We start from the raw sequence: 20357 nt of genomic DNA, 5'->3' as shown, positions 1-20357 counted from the left end.
AAGTGCCAGGGTTAGTGTTGGGGTCAAGAAAGGGTAGAAGGTCATGGTCAGTTCATGTCCTGAAAAAAATGCGGTATAATCTACCTGGATGCATAAAGTAGCCGTGATGATACGTACAGATATAGTAACACAGGTCAAAGTAGCAAAATTGTGTTCAGTCTTTAACGTTTGTTTTACCCTTAGTCACTAAGAGGTTAAAAAGCCCCTTTCATATGCTGACAAGGATTTTTTTGCAATCCTTAAAGATGGATGGTTGCCTTGTTTCCCCTGGTCTATATTGCTCAGAGAGGTCCCCTTGACTCCAAGACTCGGCTTTCTACTAAATGCCAGGTCCGGGACAAGAGGTGGAGAGGAGGGGCGGCTGCCCTGGACATGGTGGTATCATGTGAGGTAGATTTGTGATGGGGGTGTAACGGAACAGGAACCCGACCACTCTTGGGTATATTCCGTTATACCGCAGCTTCCCCTGTCCAAACACCATCCACGGACTACACCCTTGAAATCCCTCAGGAAATAGACAGCACCCAGCTCTTCTTAAAACAGGAAGCCAACTCCCTTTATTTTAACACAAAACACAGGATATATACAGAGGGCGGGGAAACACAACCAGGAACAGGAAATACATCATCACCCCTCCCCTACCCATCCCACCAAGACACAGAACAATGGGATGAAGCACATGGCAAAGGACATTGACCAACCCCCACACCAATACACAAACAGTACATCCCATAATAGTTGGCTGGACAGGAAGACGCAGCACAATGGGGGGTAGCACATGGCAAACAGACAATGGACAGCCATGTGGCCTAGACAAAGGACAACACACAAATGCACAATACTGGGACATTCACATGTACACCCTGTACCCTTAAACAGGCACAGGGTGGGTTAAACATAATGATTTGGGGAGATGATACAGAGGTCCCCCCACCCCCAAAAGTCACTCCCGTCACAGGGGGCATATAGGAAGAGGGAGGATTTTGGCTGGAGGAGACAAAGATTTGTACTGGGAGGGGGGATTTCAGTGTGGGGGGATTTTATATGTAGCTAATAAAGACTTGGATTTTGGAATACACTGAGTTGCCAACGTATATTGATTACTGGCCAGGGGACATCACCCTAATGCTCAGGGATGAGATAGGGAACACAAACACCTGTAACATGGAGATACTCCACCATTTATGGTCACTCACATTCTCCTGGCTTAAGGCCCTCCTCCAGATATAAGGAATGTCCAAATGCCCATGTTCAGCCTTTTAATGATTTCACCGTGGCACAAGCATAATCAACAGATCTTTAGGACATGATCTTCTTCTCACTTTTTCCAGACACAATATACACATTCTGCGCAGGGCCGGGTCCACACAAGCTTAGGATGACCACCAAACTCTTCTATTATCCTCATTGCATATACCCCGTAGGTAGGTTCTCCAAATGAGTGTTGTCTGTCTCTTTGTGAGAAGTGATCTCAGAGCGAGTGTGAAAGAGGACCTAGTCGATGGAGAGTGTGATGAGGCTGAAGTATTATGGGAGGAACTGCACATGGGGGGCGGTACTACAAAGGTCATCATTGGAGTTTCTTTACGTCTGAAGGAAAAGAAATGTAATCTCCAAACACGGAAAGGTTTCTTCACAGTAAGAGCTGTGAGAATGTGGAATAGACTCCCTCCAGAGTTGGTTGTGGCCAGCTCAGTGGATTGCTGTAGGAAAGTCCTGGATTCTTTCTTGGATACACAGAATATAACTGGATATAACATTTATAGGGAAAGTTGATCCAGGGAATATCCGATTGCCTCTCGGGGGATCAGGAAGGAATGTTTCCCCTGCAGGAGCAGATTGGATCGTGCTTTGCTGGTTTTTTGCCTTCCTCTGGATCAACTGTGGGTGTAGGATTATAACTTTTTGTTTGTTTGCTTTATGGTTGAACTGGATGGACTTTTGTTTTTTTTTTCATCAGACTAACTATGTAACTATGTGCTCGCTGTTTACAGCTAACAATAAATTAAATCATGTTAGGGCTCGTTCACACTAGGCTGTTTTGCCAACGCTTGCCAAACGCCCCTATAGCGTTTGGCAAGCGTTGGTCCGGCGTTTGCGGAGCGTTATTAACGCTCGGCAAACGCTCCGCAAACGCCGCATGCGCGGTTTAGCGGAGGTTGCTAGGCGTTTGTCGAGCGTTAATAACGCCCCACAAACGCCTATAATGCAGTTTGAGTGGTGTTACCGCTCCGCAAACGCCCCGCAACCGCGTCGCAACCGCACCGCAAACGCCGGCCGGGCGTTTGCGGAGCGGCACCATAGACAAGAATAGGAGGCTTCAAAGCCTCCTGACTCGTCCAGAGGCATCCGTTTTGCCGCGACGCGACGCAAACGCTCCCGTCAGAACAGCACCATGTGCTGTAATGTGCAGAATTGGCAGAGGCGTTTGGGAAGCGGTAAAAACGCTTCCCAAACGCCTCTCTGCCGCCTGCACACAAGGCTAGTGTGAACGTAGCCTTATGGTCACAGCTACCCAGATGTTCTTTTATGTGGACATTCGTAATAAGCTCTGCATGGTTGGAGATGACCAGGTCCAGCAGAGCATCATTCCTAGTTGGGGCCTCTATGTACTGGACCATAAAATTGTCCTGTAATAGGTTTAAACATTTTTGCTCTTTAACTGTTAATACAATCCCATTACTCCAGTCAATTTCCGGGTAGTTACCATCCCCCATTATTATCACTGTCCCAGTCCTTGCAGCCCTTTCCATCTGTGGGAGGAGCTGAGTCTCCACCTCCTCATTAACACTGGGAGGCCTATAACAAACTCCAATGATTACCTTTGTAGTACCGCCCCCCATGTGCAGCTCCACCCATAATACTTCAGCCTCATCACACTCTCCATAACTGTGCACTGCAGAAAACCTTCCACCTTGCTAGCACCAGTTACAATATTAACAGGAAATATCCGTTGTCACTTACAGGTTAGTAGAGTCCAGGGGCGGACTGAAGCAATATAGGATCATGGGGCCCCTGTGTCCTTGCCCAAACTCAAAAAAGCCTATAAAAAAGGTACCAGGGGCATCTCATGGGGCCCCCTACATACCCCGGCCCCTCAGGCACTGCCCGAGTTTCCAAATGGTCAGTCCGCCCCTGGTAGAGTCCTGTTATAATCTCCTGGTTTTTCACAGTTTTTTTAACCCCACTTATCAAATGTCCAGCAAGCAAAATACAGGCAAGCTCAAGAATGAGCGTGCTCAGAGTGAGCTCTACAGCAAGTTATATAGTACCTGGAGGACCTGTGACCAATTAACCCCTCCCCTTAATTAGCAGACTGAAGGAAGACAAGGAAAGGAAGAAAAAAAAGTGACAGAAAAAGTGTTTTAAAAAAGTAAAATTTTTTAGCAAGACCCAAAGAAGAAAATAAAACAATTACAATCACCTGTAGTCAGAAGTAAAACTTTTTCACTATCCACTCAAATTTCTCACTCTTTTTAGCTATCATCCAGCAAAAAATGCCACCATAGGCACTATGTTATCCTATCAGAGGCCTTCCACATCAGATCAGGCTCTTCTACCAGGTACGTGATAGTCTAAAACAGCCTGAATGAGGAACCTCTCCCATGGATGAAGCTCTTACATGGAGGAATGTGTCCAGGCACTGTCTTTGCCCATATCATCTCCTTCTCCTTCTGTCTCACCAGCCACATCTGGAGAAACACCTTCTGCACCTGCAGTGGTGATGTTAGCATCAGAACCTAGAATTTCGACTCCAGAAAGATTTTTGGGCAAACACAATAAATTCGGAGCTTTTTGCAATGCTTGTGAACTGTATTTTTCACTACAGCCCCAAACCTTCTCATTTGAAGCCACCAAGATTGGGGTTGGTCATCTTCCTCCTGCAAGGTAGTCAGTCCTGAGCCCATCACTTACTTGAGCAGAAGAGTCCGTCCCTATCAACTCTAACCATATTCCTCGATGCCATGGGACAATTGTATGAGGATCCCCAGTGGACCACAGCCGCTGAAGTAGTTCCCCATGTCCTCCAGCAAGTAACATACTTTAGACGCTGGAGCACTGACACCAACTGGAATGATGCTGCCCTCTGTTACCAATTATGTCTGTAGCTCTCAGAGCCATTGAAAGATGAGTTGTCCCGGGTAGGAGTGCTGGATTTCCTGGAAGCTCTGACAAACCTAGCTGTCCAGATTGATCGACATCTGAGGGAAGGCAAGTCAGAGAGGTCTTTTGGACAGCCTTGTCCTGTATGGATGTTACCACAGGTTTCCAGTCTTCCAAACCCAGCTCCTTCAGTTCCAGCCACACCTGCTTTTGATACATCAGAACCAATGCAACTCGGCATGCTGTGTCCTCCTTCTCCTGAGGAATTCCAGCATCAGCATCAGAACAATCTCTGTCTGTACTGTGGAGAAATTGGCCATTATATGAGCACCTGCCCAGCCAAGATCTGTAAATGCATGACCCTATCTTCTGCCAATCAGTTGTCCCTGTCTAAAAACTCCTCTCACCTGGCTATCCCTGTCTCATTGCAGCTTCCGAGAAGGGTCATCCAGGAGATTCTAAAATTGATTGAGGAGCCTGTAGCTGCTTCATTGACTAGCTACTCAATACAAGATTCCCCTGAAACCAAAATCTCAAGGGCGTTCAATCCATCTGGAAGATGGGTCTCGCATTGAAGCTGGACCTCCTACTTAAGAGACTACTCCATTTCCAGCCACCATATCTGGTATCTATAAAGAACCGTTGCACCCCAATTTGAATCCTGAAAATGGAATCTGAATTCATGTTTGACCCCAAAACTGAATGTTAGCCATAGTTTGCTGTAAACATAGCCCTCCGGTAAGAGAAGTTGCCTCATCCAGTTGTTAACTGAGAAAGTTAATGATTCATAACACACTGTGATGGGTTCCTGCCAAATCTGATAACAGACTTTTCCTTGGCATGAAATGTGAAAGGTAAAGCACACTTCTCAGTTTCTTAGGAAAGATTTAAAAGTTTATAATGCAGAAAGCTCACACCTTTTCTTTCAAATATCTTTATTAGGTTTATAAAGATATAAAAGTACAAAAAAGGAGCCAAGTAAAACATCTTAAATCCTTTATTGACGATCACTCAAAACCAATACTGAAGCAAGAAAACAAACAAAACAAATCCAAATTGTCGATTGGCCAAAATGAAAATGAGCCAAAAGATATTCTGAAGAAATGATAAAATTCCCCATAAAATGAGTCCACCTGATTTCAGCACTGAGGATTCTATATAAATTCTCCGGCAGCCAAGAAAAAACTCAAACCAACCTACAGAGAGATTTCTGTTCCTGTTACTGGACCTTCACATAGATCTGGAAGATGAACACTCTGGAGCTGTTCGAGTTCCCAGATTTCAAGGGTGACTCCGTGTGTATAAAGGAGGAGACTTCTGACCTGAAATTTGTTGGATTCCTGAAGAGAGCCCAATCTCTCAGAATCCGTGGAGACCCATGGGTTGTATTCAGTGGAACTGACCATAAAGGAAGCTTCCAGTGCTACAAAGAAGGCAACTACAACTCAGTCCCAGCATTTGATCATATAATCAGCTCTGTGCGATGTGTGAAGGGCGGTCTGTATAATCCAAAGATTACACTGTATGAGGAAACCAACCATAAGGGCAGATCTTTGACCCTGGAGAAAGCTGCAAATTCCCTTAAATCCTACGGATTTGAAAACAAGGCTTCATCACATCGTGTAGAGAGCGGGGCCTGGATCCTGTACACTGAGGAGTATTACAGAGGTGATCAGACATTATTTATGTCATACTCATCTTCATATGATTGTACATGGAATAACAAAATAAGCTCCCTGAAGCCTGTGCTAGCTTATGAGTCTTGAAAGTGAGACGTCTCTCCAACTTCCCATGAAGTCCCCAGCACTGTGCAGTTCTCTGCATCTCTTCTCTTCCATTGATTTCTGCTTTTATACATGGCCTGCCTGTTACAGAGAGCCCACATTCCCATAACACCAATCTGGATCTGGTGAAAACCTCCAGAGAACACCAATCCTGATCTGAAGAAGACATCTAGAGACCACCAATTCTGATTTGATGAAGACATCTAGAGACCACCAATTCTGATTTGATGAAGACATCTAGAGACCACCAATTCTGCTCTAATGAAGACCTCCAGAGAACACCAATCCTGATCTGATAAAGACCTCCAGAGAACACCAATTCTGATTTGATGAAGACATCTAGAGACCACCAATTCTGCTCTAATGAAGACCTCCAGAGAACACCAATCCTGACCTGATGAAGAGCTCCAGAAACCACCAATCCTGATCTGATGAAGAGCTCCAGAGACCACCAATCGTGATGTGATGAAGATCTCCAGAGACTGAATTATTGTCCTCTACAAGGTGAGAGAACCCAAAATGATTTCATCTGAGCTCCATGAAATACATTTACTTAAATACATCCTTCCTGAAGAAGAGATCAGACTGGAAAGATCTCCATTGAACTAACTTAGCTATAAATTCCACTTCATCATGTTGTGTAATTGTGCCAAATCTTTACCAACTGGAACTGATGAGAACCCGACCCCGGATCAAGTATGGACTGAGGGAAGGTTCCTCTTCTTTAACTTCTAAATTCCCAAGACTTCTTTTACATCTCACATTTATTTTGTTTGATTTTATTGATTTAACAAATAACATATTTGAAGGTATAGAAATTGTCTAATGATTTACCAAAATGATGCATTATCACAATGTTACCTTTAGATAACCAAGTAAATGAGGAGTCTAGGTGGGTGTCGCAGTGTTTCTGATGATCTCACAATGTTTCCTTCTCTGTGTCCTCATCCAGACACTGCGCTCACTCCATACACACAGAGATCAGATCTCTGTACAGATACAAATGTTTCCATTGGGGAATAGGTGATGTTTATTAGAAATGGAGGATGACTTGTATAGAGGATGTGGATCTTCTTCTGTCCCATCAATAATGACTTCTTTCCTGGGAACAATCTGTGATATGGACATTCCGCACACAGAATTCCGGGAAGGTTGGTCAGTAAATCTGTTCTGTAGGATGAATGGATTTCAGTCATTGGATCTCTGGAATGGATCCATTGTAAACATTCTGGAATTCCATTCATCTGATCCCAGGAAAGTGACATTGATTAGTTGGAGGTTCATCAATAATCTTCCTATTGATCAGATGTCAGATCCTCTCCTGTAACATGAAAATCTTTGTTCTGCTTTTCTCTCTCTAGAAATAAATGGCTTTGTATGGCAGTGATCTGTGTGTCTGTGTATGAGATATACTGGGCTGGGGTATGAGAAGAAGAACCCCCAGGGCGGGGGGACACATACAGAATGACAAATGCACTCACATTCACACATTGATTTCTTTATTACACACTGCTATTCATTTTATTTAATTCTTGTAAATTCAGTCAATCTGTTTATTTAATTTATTGCCAATTTTAATATACCCCCCCAAAAAAATAAATATATATATAGTTTAATAGGGTGGTAAAAAATCATCTATGTACATAACCAGGTGTGTTCCACCAAAAACTCACCACAATAATCCAAATATAATCCAAAGAGTTACAGCACAGTGAGCATAATATTACAGATTCATGAAAAAATAATATACCAACTTCAGACATTTCTGTCCTTTTTAATTACCGACCTGCACCGTGCCATAGAAATGGAGGTGAGTGCTCAGGTAGACGGATCGATGAGATTTAGTGTCATCATAAAATAAAATGTACAATCAGATTTCAAGAATATTCCTCACAATCATTAGAAACATAAACAATCCTTCACACGCACATCCATAAAAAGCATTATGGGCCAGTTCACACCAGAACGGGGTGCGGGGAAGGTGCGTTCCTTGCACCTGAATGCACTGCCCTTGCAACTTCTGCTGGTGCCAGTGTAATGTTAATGGAACCCCAAATGCAGATCTCAAACGTTTTGTGTGTTGTGGGGCTCGGGAGCCACCATAGCAAGCTGCTTGCTCTGGGGGCACTTGGCAGTAGGGAGGAGTCAGGAGTGCTGATGGGGGACCCAAGAAGAGGAGGATCAGGGCTGCTCTGTGCAAAACCATTACAGAGCAGGTAAGTATAACATATTTGTTATTAAAAAAAATTGCCTTTAATAATATTTTATTGTCACATTAATTATTTTAATAGCCCCCAGAACAAAATCTCTCTAAATCTGTCCTGTCTGTAATATAACATCTACCCCATGGCAATAATTCAAATAAATAGCATACATGGCTTCCATATATACAGCACCCGAGATACTAAAGAGGTGCAACCACTTCTCTCCATTTCTATTGGAAGGTCAGTGATGAAAAAGCCGGGATGTCTGAAGTGTTTTGATGAAGCAATAACTTATGCTCACTGGTCTGTAACATGGCCAGATCTAAGGGGTGCTGGGGTGGGCTCTGCCCCCCCAGATTTGCATTCCTCTGCATAACTACAGTATATACACAGACAGGGGCGGACTGACCATTTGGAAACTCGGGCACTGCCCAAGGGCCCAGGGTCAGTAGGGGGCCCCATGAGATGCCCCTGGTACCTTTTCAATAGGCTTTTTTGAGTTTGGGCAAGGACACAGGGGCCCCATGATCTCCTATTGCCCGGGGGCCCCATGAGTTGTCAGTCCGCCCCTGTACACAGATCATCCATGACAATCTGACCACTGACAAGTATAGTGAATGACAATGATTATCTGGGTACAATGACATCAGAAAGTGGGTGGGATATATTACGCAGCAAGTGAACATGTTGTCCTTGAAGCTGATGTGATGAAAGCAGAATGAAAAATGGACAAGTGTAGCTCTTGTGGGATGTTCCTGGTCTGCAGTGACCAGGACCGACCAAAACTGGTCCAAGTAAGGAGAATTGGTCAACCAGAGATAGGGTCATGGGTGTCCAAGGCTCATTGCTGGAGGTGATGAAGGCTCATTGATGGAGATGTGTGTGTGTGGGGGGGGGGGGGGCTCATTCATGGAGGTGATAATAAAAATAGAATCCATATATCTAACAAATATCAATGAATAAATCCATAAATATATAAAACATGCAAAAAACACACACAAGAAAACACTAAAATAGGGATAAGATCAATTTATATCTATTTAGTGTCAAAACACTCCAAAGTGCCCCAAAATGTGTACTGAGGTCCTCTCCAAGTCCTCATTAAAGAGCAATCAAATAACACACAATTATAATTTGTATATCAAGCAACCCCTAAACACCCCTGCATATGTAGGATAATAGTGGATCCCCTAAATAGGGGGAACATATCGCACAAAGTGACCCGTGCACAAATAGTACCATCAATTTAGGAAAAATATATACGAATATATACACAGTGACCCCCAAAAAAATTTATATAAAAAAATAAAAACAAAATAAAAAAATGAAAAAAATAAAAAATGTATAATATATAAAATACAGAAATCTCTAACTGTCCAATAATCTTCAAATAAAAAATGCTTCAAAAAACTTCCATGCAGAGCGAAACAATTGTGAAAAAATGTGATTGTGTGTCCACAGTGGCTAAATTGCCCCCTCACCTCCTTTTAGCGAGCCACTGGGCCACGTCGCTTTCTGGATCACCCCAGGCAGGGGTGGACTGACCATTTGGAAACTCAGGCACTGCCTGTGGGCCCGGGGTCAGTAGGGGGCCCCAGGAGATGCCCCTGGTACCTTTTTCATATGCTTTTTTGAGTTTGGGCAAGGACACAAGGGCCCCATGATCCCCTATTGCCCGGGGGCCCCATGAGTTGTCAGTCCGCCCCTGACCCCAGGATCCTTCACAGGCGGTAGCTGGTATTGGATGTTATCCAGCTGTGATCCCCCTCTCTGGTGGCACTTATGGTTCTCCAGTCCTCTCCCGATATATGTTTCAGCTACATAATAAACTCTCCCATGCAGCCCACCCAGAGCTGAACACGGATGTGGAATGTGATTCACTTTATCTGGTATGAAGAAGTAGCTGTTGTTTTCACCTCTCCGCTCTGACGCTCATACGAAGTATCTCTCCCCTCCATTCAGAGAGAAGAAAACACGAGGGTGGGCTTGGCAGTGACTGATCACTGTGATAGCTAATCAGAGGCTTGCACAGCGATCAACTAACCTGGGATCGGGAGTTCCGGGGCCCGATCGTTAGTATGGGACCCGGGACTGTCAGTGACACCCCTGACAGATGTGCAAATATGCGGCCCCACAAAAAAAAAAGCCCAGTTCTCTGAGGCTGCATATTTGTGTGACGTTGGCAACAAGGGGTTAATCATTTTCCTTTTTTTTAATGAATGGAGGTGCTGCCGGTGAAATAAACTGGGGGTGACCATAAAAACTAAAGAAAATGGACCTCCAAATCACCCCCCGGATAAAAGGGCAAGTAACCTCCAACCAGGGGCAGACTGACAACTCATGGGGCCCCTGGGCAATAGGAGATCATGGGGCCCCTGTGTCCTTGCCCAAACTCAAAGAAGCCTATGAAAAAGGTACCAGGGGCATTTCATGGGGCCCCCTACTGACCCCGGGCCCTCAGGCAGTGCCCGAGTTTCCAAATGGTCAGTCCGCCCCTGCCTCCAACCAAACATTTACAAAAGGTTAAAGTTGTTTTTGAATTTTTTCAAAGTTTTCCCAACTTCTCGCTATAACTATGAAGGGAGATACTTGTCACAACACAATGTGAAGATAAATGTAAGAAATCTAACACAGCCGGGTGTACGGGAGACGGTGAAAAGATTTGTGGGCAGTAAAGATTGTTCTGTTGACATTGCGCCTCAGTCTATGTTCGCAGCCGGGGTCCATAGAGAAGAACATTTAGAAAGGAAGATTTATACAGGGTGACGTCTTGCAGGGATTTGGTGTCACTCCAGTTGTACATCCAACCAATATAATCTGTAAATATCACACAGACAGCTGTAGGAGTTTGGGAAGAGTTCAGAGAAAATGAACGCATGTATGGTCACCCCACCTTGACCAATAAAGATTGTTCTGTTCATATCACGCCTCGGTCTATGGTCAGTCGGTGCCAGAGGCGGACTGACCATTCGAGCACTCGGGCACTACCCGAGGGCCCGAGGTCAGTAGGGGGCCCCAAGAAATGCCCCTGATACCTTTTATAGGCTTTTTTTGAGTGTGGGAAAGGACACAGGGGCCCCATGATCCCCTATTTCCCGGGGGCTCCATGAGTTGTCAGTCTACCCCTGGTCGGTGCCAAGAAATAATAAAGATTTCTGCATCAGACGTCCTGAAAGGTTTCCTAAAAAAACGGAAATCGCACTTTACCTTGATTTCCTGGTAAGTCGAAGTCTGATATGTGAATAATGAATACAGCGAGCGCTCAGAAAAACCAGCTGCTGGAACACTTCAAGGGATCACTAAACCTCATAACAGAAACATTATATATATATAGTGCAGCGCTGAAATGTAATAAAATGGTATATATAAAGAGTCTTTCTCATAACAATAAAATCAAAATAATAAAGTCAAATATGTGCAGGTCTTCTCCTCATTAGGTGACTGGAAAACAGCAAGATTGCGCACTCACCGACCGCACATTTAAAATGCGCCTGTGTATGATATAATCCAAAAGACCAGCCAGGTGTACAGCTCCAGAGACCACACGGATCCTCCCTCTTCCACACTCTCATCCGCCTTGGGTGTAGCGATATCTCCAGATCCAAAGGTAGATAGACAGAGATCCCCCTTTTTGGTTCCAGACACCCCAAGAATGGAAGATGTATATCTGCACTCTCCACCAGGAGAGTCAAAGAAAAAGGGGAACGCCAATAGTGTGGTACTATCAAAACTTTATTGGAGCAATAATGCCTGGGTCATATGCACACACATATCCATACACCATAAGCCAATAACGGACAGGTAGGTATGAAAAGGAAAATTGTACTAACCCGGCAATGGCATAAAAACAAAGACCACTAGACCTCCTCTTGGTCTCAGTGGTCTGGAAGTCACACTTGCTACTTGGCTCCTCCTGAGGCCTTTCGTGCAAAAAGCACTTCTTCAGAGGATGGACGCCACTAGCAGTGTGACAGCCAGATTTCCATTTAAAAGCCGTTCGCGCATGCGCGAAAATCCCGCTCTATCGTAAAAAGCGGTACTGCGCATGCGCGAATAGCGGCCATTTTGCCGTGGATCGCGGCTGTGCAGTATCAAACTGCGCATGCGCCACCCGATCGCCGCCATATTGCCATGGATCATAGGCAGCAAGAAAAGACTGCTGCTGGAGATCTACAAATTAGGACGTGAGGAACAAAAAAGCAAGACACATCAAAACCCCTCCCAACAACAAAATCAAGCTAAACAGTCTTTTTTAGGGACAGGTCAACCACGAAAAAGGAGGGACATAGAAGGGGAAAGAGAGGAGGAAGGAGAACGAGAGGACACTCCAAAAAAGAGACGGGTATAAAAGGTCAAGGTATTTATAACCTGAGTGACGTTGAGCTGACTAAGGAGGAGCTTGACCTACTTGATAAAGGGTTAAAATATACCCCTGCTACACAGATGAATAAATTTAACACTTATGTGGATGTACACAAATTTATTAGACAATTATCCCTCAAAAAATACTTTTTTAATAGACCAAGTTTAGGGAACCAGCCTTCTTTGGGCGTGGTTCATTCTAATTTAAAGAATGCATCCACTTTTAACCCCCCTCCACAATTGCATTCCTATCTGAACGTTTTCAAGGAGAAAGTTCTAAAGGATTTAGATAATATGCCTGTGAAACGGGCGTATGATAATCCCAGTGATAGGCTGGCCATAAAAACTCTCTTGGAAAAGAAAGATCTCGTGATCAGGCCAGCTGACAAGGGTGGTGGAGTGGTGGTTTGGAAGAAGGTCGACTATATGGGTGAGGTCAGTAAGTTGTTGATGGATGACTCCACCTATAGACCACTTCCTAGCGATCCTCTTAGTGGCTATAAGAAGTCTCTTCTAGCCATCATTCAGAAAGGCTTTGTGGATGGAATTATAAATAAGAAGGAGAAGGCTTTTTTGTGCCCTGTGGCTCCAAAACTTCCCATACTGTACATCCTCCCAAAGGTACATAAAGACCCGGTACACCCTCCATGTCGACCGATAATTAGTGGGATAGGATCTTTACTTTCCAGGATTGGGGAGTATATCGATTTCCACCTACAACCATTGGTTGCTGAAACTCCTTCATTCCTTGGAGACACCAAGCAGGTCCTTAATGAAGTTGACGCAATACATACATCACCAGATATGTTTCTGGTCACAGCTGATGTCAGTTCTTTATATACCAGCATCAATCACACAGATGGCATGGAAGCTACCGATTTCTATCTAACCAATTGCAGTCATTTATCAGGAACACAGAGGCGCTTCATCCTGGACCTGTTGCATTTTTCTATGTGTCATAATTATTTTTGGTATAATCAATCATACTATCTACAGATCAAGGGTGTCGCGATGGGGGCAAAGTTTGCCCCCAGCCTCGCTAACCTCTTCATGTCCAGATGGGAGGAGGATGTCATCTATGCCAGAGATTGGCCGGAGCTTGTATTATACAAGCGATACATCGATGACATCCTCCTCCTCTGGAATGGAGAGGAAAGTGCTCTTAATAACTTCTTTACAACATTGAATAATAACACCCTAAATATTCATCTGACCTATACTTATAGTCAACACCAGATTGATTTCTTGGACCTTACGCTTAAGAAAAATAATGGGAGGATAGTGACTGAGTCCTTCTTTAAAGGATCCGACCGTAACAGCTATATCCCTGTGAGTAGCTGTCACCATCCAAATTGGCTGAGAAACATCCCGAAAGGCCAATTCACTCGGATAAGACGAAACTGCACAGATCTTGAGACCTATTGGTCTCAAGCAAATATCCTTAAGAATAGATTTCTCGAAAAAGGATATAAAGAACCCGAACTTGATGAGTCCTTGACAAAGGTTGCGGACCTTGATAGGAGAGGGATGCTTTCACATAAACCACAAAGAAAAAATGAAAAAGTATGTCCCTTTGTAACAACTTTTTCAATACAATATAAACAGGTGGGAAAACTTATAAAGAAGAATTGGGATATTTTGAGAATGGACCCTGTCCTTTTACAAATATTACCCAACAAGCCTGAAATTATGTTTAGGAGAGCTCCGGCTATGAGAAACCGCATTGCACCAAATGTTGTGAATCCCCCTTTAAAAACCTCTTTTTTTGGGGATTTAAAGGGATTCTATCCATGCAACAAATGCATTATATGCAGATGTGACAAATCTCGTAAAAAGAAAATAGATATGTTCACTTCAACATCAACAGGGAAGTCCTACACCATCAAGCAGTGCATAACATGTAACAGCAAGTTTGTAGTCTACCTCCTCAGTTGTCCCTGCAATAAGCAGTATGTGGGGCGGACAACTAGGCGCTTAAGGGACCGTCTGCGGGAGCATGTAGCCAACATTAGAAAAGGCTATAGGGACCATTCGCTATCTAATCACTTTAGACGGTTCCATAATAGTGATCCTACTTCTTTAAGGTTTGTGGGTATAGAAATGATATCACCACATTGGAGGGGACTTCACAAGACCAGAACAGTCTCGCAGGCTGAAACTCGTTGGGTCTACGAATTACGCACCCTTTACCCTCATGGACACAATGTGGAGGTAGACATCAACTGTTTCATTGCCAATAGCTAGGACATGGAGACTTTGTAACGTAGTATGGTGCTGAGTTTTTATCGTATATTTTTTATCGTTTATTTCAGTTCATTTTATTTTATTTTATGTCGATTTTTTATGATTGTCTAACAGCTTCATCTAGGGTATTTGAGTTATGGTTCTGGACAATACAGAGATTTGAAATTGGTGAGATCGGGTTATAATATAGAACTACTTAACCTTTTCACACTAGTCCCTAGTATATGACCATAAGGTACCAAGACATTGTGACCCAGAATTTGACAATTATTAATTAAGCCCCTATTGAATGTGATTGCAATATTAAACGATTTTGGGGCGTTTAGAAGTTTTATATGTACACAATAGTTTTAAAGTTCAGTTTTATTATTATTTCCATCTATGTATGATGATATAAAAGCCCCTATGCCATGGAGTTAGTGATTTCAAAGAGGGCTTTTGCGGCACTTATTTGTGCACTCCCCTATATATATCCCACTTGGATAAATGACTCCAGGTCGGGCCTTTCTAGTGTTCCCCTTTGGGGTGGGAAGGTATTTGTATCCATCTATAGGATGAACCAGCACCTAAGTATGTGCTTGCTTTTTTGTTCCTCACGTCCTAATTTGTAGATCTCCAGCAGCAGTCTTTTCTTGCTGCCTATGATCCATGGCAATATGGCGGCGATCGGGTGGCGCATGCGCAGTTTGATACTGCACAGCCGCGATCCACGGCAAAATGGCCGCTATTCGCGCATGCGCAGTACCGCTTTTTACGATAGAGCGGGATTTTCGCGCATGCGCGAACGGCTTTTAAATGGAAATCTGGCTGTCACACTGCTAGTGGCGTCCATCCTCTGAAGAAGTGCTTTTTGCACGAAAGGCCTCAGGAGGAGCCAAGTAGCAAGTGTGACTTCCAGACCACTGAGACCAAGAGGAGGTCTAGTGGTCTTTGTTTTTATGCCATTGCCGGGTTAGTACAATTTTCCTTTTCATACCTACCTGTCCGTTATTGGCTTATGGTGTATGGATATGTGTGTGCATATGACCCAGGCATTATTGCTCCAATAAAGTTTTGATAGTACCACACTATTGGCGTTCCCCTTTTTCTTTGACTCTCCTGGTGGAGAGTGCAGATATACATCTTCCATTCTTGGGGTGTCTGGAACCAAAAAGGGGGATCTCTGTCTATCTACCTTTGGATCTGGAGATATCGCTACACCCAAGGCGGATGAGAGTGTGGAAGAGGGAGGATCCGTGTGGTCTCTGGAGCTGTACACCTGGCTGGTCTTTTGGATTATATCATACACAGGCGCATTTTAAATGTGCGGTCGGTGAGTGCGCAATCTTGCTGTTTTCCAGTCACCTAATGAGGAGAAGACCTGCACATATTTGACTTTATTATTTTGATTTTATTGTTATGAGAAAGACTCTTTATATATACCATTTTATTACATTTCAGCGCTGCACTATATATATATAAGGAAGTCTGATATGTGGTTGGCAGGAATCCATCTCACTGATATTCACAAGGTTAGGAGTTATTAATATCGCCCAATCACTTCATAAATGGGCACACCATCATCGCCTGGACGAGACCACTTCTCTCACTGGAGGGCTCACATTTTGGGTTTGGGGGTCAAACATGAATTTGGGTTGAATTTTTAGGATTTAGGTTTGCTGCAAATGTTTCAGTGTTGGTTGAGTTGGTGTTCTGGGAATTTTGCTCGCACCCATCATGCCCCGTGTAAGCAGGACCTACAGTGTTGTTCATTTTCGGTTATTGTGGGGTCAACTGTGAACGGCGGTGTGTCAGCCTGAGGTTTTGTATCTTTCCATTGCAAGGCATGTACATCATCCACAGACTCCGCTGACCAGCTGACATTTATCAACATGAATCAGTCCTGGATCAACAGCAACTATCTTGTCCCTGATGCTGATGTAACTGATTCCATTTGTTAGGGATCTGGGATCCCTTGAAGACTGCCTATGCTGCCTATCCTATTCCTCAATCCTGATTATGGTCGCTTCCAACACATTTTTTGGTTTAGGGCCCCACCAACACACAAGGCCCAATTTGTTGGCCCCGTTTCACAGGTGCATGTCATTTAAATTTTTTTTAACAATTTTTCTGTAATTGTTACCAATTTGTAACTGCAGGGCCCCTGCCTGCGCCCAGCAAGAGTAAGTGTGAAGGGTTACAGGGGGTGCCACCAACACCCAAGGCCCAATTTTATTTATTTTGTACTCGTTACTAATTCACAAGGGGAGGCAGCATCAGTGTGCTCCCTTTTATGTAAAGGGGTACCCTTATGCTAATGAGCCCCCTGCCCGCAGACCCCCACCAGGCCAGGGTTGTGGGGAAGAGGCCTTTGTCCCCATGCTGATAACACATGGTTTGGAAAGGCCCAGGGAGGGGAGGGCCGCTCATCCATCCCCCCCTTTCTGGACTGCCAGGCCTGCGCTCGGATGAAGGGACTGGTAGGAAGTTAGGAGGGACCCCACACTTTTTCCACTTATTTTTTGGGGGTGGGGTTCTCCTTAGAAGGCCTATAAGGCCTAAAAAGCCTGGCATGGCTTTTAGGGGGAACCCAAAGCAGTTTAAAAAAAAATTAACTTTGGGGTCCTTTCTAACCTTCCCACCTAAAGGGTCTGGTAAGGATTAGGGGGACCCCACACTTTTTTTTTATAAATATGTCAGTCATGCTGCAGCAGGCTCTATACATTGTACAGATGTGCAACTTTGCAGGGAGTTTATTTGAACCCCCCATGAATGATAATTACATTTTTAATTTGTTTTGTTTTTTTACTTTAAGCAATGAAAAAATGACGGCCCCCGAGTCCCCATACCACTTCTGGGGCCAATAACTGGCATAAAAGCCTTCAGAATGGTCACTTTTCAATGTACAACTTCCAGTCCCATAGACTTGCATTGAGTTCCAAATTTGCAGTTGAACTTTCATCAAGATCAAATGTTCGACCGCGAACCGAACAGGGGGGTGTTGGACCCGTCACTACTTATTACATGTCTGTGTCCTTCTGTACAAAAATTCTAAGTCCTCATGCACACGGGACGTTGTTACAGCGGCTGTTTTTGGCTTTTGATGATTTTTTCTCCATCCAGTAAACCCCCCAGCATGTTCTCCTCGGTGTCCATACACACAGAGACTGGAATCAACGTTTTCTGGCTGGAAATAAAACCCAGAACTAGCTGGCTGCTAGAGGACTTTTTTTAGCTGTAAACACGCTCTAATGATGAAAAACGCAGCAAATCGTGGAAAACCAGTGTTTTTGGACTTTTTTTTTACCAAAAAAAACTTGAAAAAACACAGCAAAAGGTCACTAAACGCTAATGCAAAAATGCTAAAAAAACCTCCGGCATTTAACGTGACTTTACCAGCGTTATCACTAGAGATGAGCGAAGTATTCAAAAATTTGATTCGGCTGATTCGCCGAATTCGCGGAAAAAATTCGATTCGAGGCGAATATATTCGCTGCGAATTTAACTTATTAAAGGGTGTTTCTAGGCTTCAGAGAGCCTTTATATTAGTGCAGAACACTGTACCTTTAATTTAAATGCCCTTGGAGTCTGCTGGGGAAGAGAAATAATACTGTCAGTCAGTATGACATGCAGATGAGTGCCGTCCATCTTAGAATCACCGCACACTTCACTCATTTGGGCAGTCACGGGGCCAAAACCAGAGTGTGGAGCCACAGTGTGGCGGTGGAGGCAGCAGCAATGGGAGGCCATACAGCACCCTATGACAAAATGGAACCCACCAGCAGTGTGAGGAGACCTGAAAGTGGCATATGGCAGAGTGTGGCGATGGAGACAGCAGCAATGGGAGGCCGTACAGGGACCCATGACACACTCTGGACCTGACAGCAGCATGAGGAGGCGGTACAGGGGCCCATGACACACTCTGGACCTGGCAGCAGCATGAGGAGGCGGTACAGGGGCCCATGACAGATTACGGACCTGGCAGCAGCATGAGGAGGCGGTACAGGGGCCCATGACAGATTACGGGCCTGGCAGCAGCATGAGGAGTCGGTACGGGGGCCCATGGCAGATTACGGGCCTGGCAGCAGCAATGGGAGGCCATACAGCACCCTATGACAAAATGGAACCCACCAGCAGTGTGAGGAGACCTGAAAGTGGCACATGGCAGAGTGTGGCGATGGAGACAGCAGCAATGGGAGGCCGTACAGGGACCCATGAGAGACTCTGGACTTGGCAGCAGAATGAGGAGGCTAATAGTCGTCTCCCCACGCTGCTGCTGGGGGGACTTTTTAACATAGGCCTCTGTATGGCCTTCAATTTAAGCTGCTTACGCTTCGCCACTCTGCCATGGGCCCCTGTACCGCCTCCTCTTGCTGCTGCCAGGTCCAGAGTGTGTCATGGGTCCCTGTACGGCCTCCCATTGCTGCTGACTTCATCGCCAGACTCTGCCATGTGCCACTTTCAGGTCTCCTTACACTGTTGGTGGGTTTCATTTTGTGATAGGGTGCTGTATGGCCTTCCATTGCTGCTGCCTCCACCGCCACCCTGCGCCATGTGCCTCTGTCGTCTGCTCACGCTGCTGACGGCTTCCGCTTTTTAACTCGGTTGGCAGGGTGCTGTCCAAGTAGGCCCGAGCCTGTTGTTTGAGGTCCTGCTCCAGGTCCACCTGATGCTGCTGCTGCTGCGGCTGGTTAGTAGTTTCCTCACTGCGCTGGTGAAGAAAGCTACTCATCATCGACTGCAGACTGAGGCAGCCGCTGCTGGTGGAGCTGCCACTGCTCCTACCACCCCACCCCTCCCCTGCTGCCATGGCAGCGGAACGCGAGCGCACAGGGCCCACAGTGTCTGAGGATGGACGTTGGCGCAGAAAGGCAGAGACCAACTGACTACATAGGTGGTTTTTATAGTACTTTATTTTGGCCTCCCTCTCAGCAGGTGTGAAAAAGGCCACCATTTTTGAACGATAGCGAGGGTCCAAAAGGGTGGACAGCCAAAAGTCATCCCTCTGTCTGATGGTTATTATTCGGCTGTCGCTACGCAAGCAAGCGAGCATGCTATGGGCCATTTGTGCCAAGGAATGCGAGGGACTCCCTGCCTAGATCTCCACAGCATACTGCCACGGTGCGTCTGGGTCCTCTGTCTCCTCCTCCTCCTCTACCAGATGCTCCTGCTCCTCCACTCCTGTCCGCTGAGTGGAAAAACCACCCATTTCACTCAATAATTCCTGAGCACCAATGTCCTCCTCTACCTCCTCCTCTTCTTCCTGTCCTGCCCCCACAGGGGTCATGTGGCGTTGAGATCTGTGCGCCACGTCTACCGCACCCTGACCAGCCATTGTTAACAGCATTTAACTGAGGCTGAGGACACGGCGGAAGAAGAGGTGGTAGAGGCGGACATCTTTGCTGGACCAAGGACGTGCAAACGTGGAGGCAAAAGCGGCGTGACCTGTCCAAGTTGCTGGTGCGGCTGTGCCGGCACCACGTTCACCCAGTGGGCCGTAAATGACATGTACTGTCCCTGACCGTAGTTACAGCTCCACACGTCGGCGCTGCCGTGCACTTTGGCAGAGACCGACATGCTCAAAGACTGGCCCACCATCTCTTCTACATGTGAATGCAGGGCTGGCACTGCCTTTTTGGCGAAGAAATGACGGCTTGGCACTCTCCACCGCGGCTCGGCA

At 45.3% G+C, this 20357-nt stretch overlaps 1 protein-coding gene across 1 annotated transcript; it reads left to right on the top strand.

Annotated features, from left to right (window-relative positions):
• Nucleotides 1–5351: 5351 nt before the first annotated feature.
• Nucleotides 5352–5870, top strand: LOC149449592 (epidermal differentiation-specific protein-like). Its single transcript, XM_089693043.1, has one exon. The coding sequence runs from the start codon at nt 5352–5354 to the stop codon at nt 5868–5870; it is 519 nt and encodes a 172-aa protein (XP_089549169.1).
• Nucleotides 5871–20357: the final 14487 nt, after the last annotated feature.

The sequence above is a fragment of the Staurois parvus genome, unplaced genomic scaffold (genome assembly GCF_062004578.1).
Source record: "Staurois parvus isolate SC_StPar_1 unplaced genomic scaffold, SC_StPar_1.0 ptg000611l, whole genome shotgun sequence".
In the NCBI taxonomy this organism is placed as follows: Eukaryota; Metazoa; Chordata; class Amphibia; order Anura; family Ranidae; genus Staurois; species Staurois parvus.
This window is presented reverse-complemented; position numbering and strand designations above follow the sequence as displayed.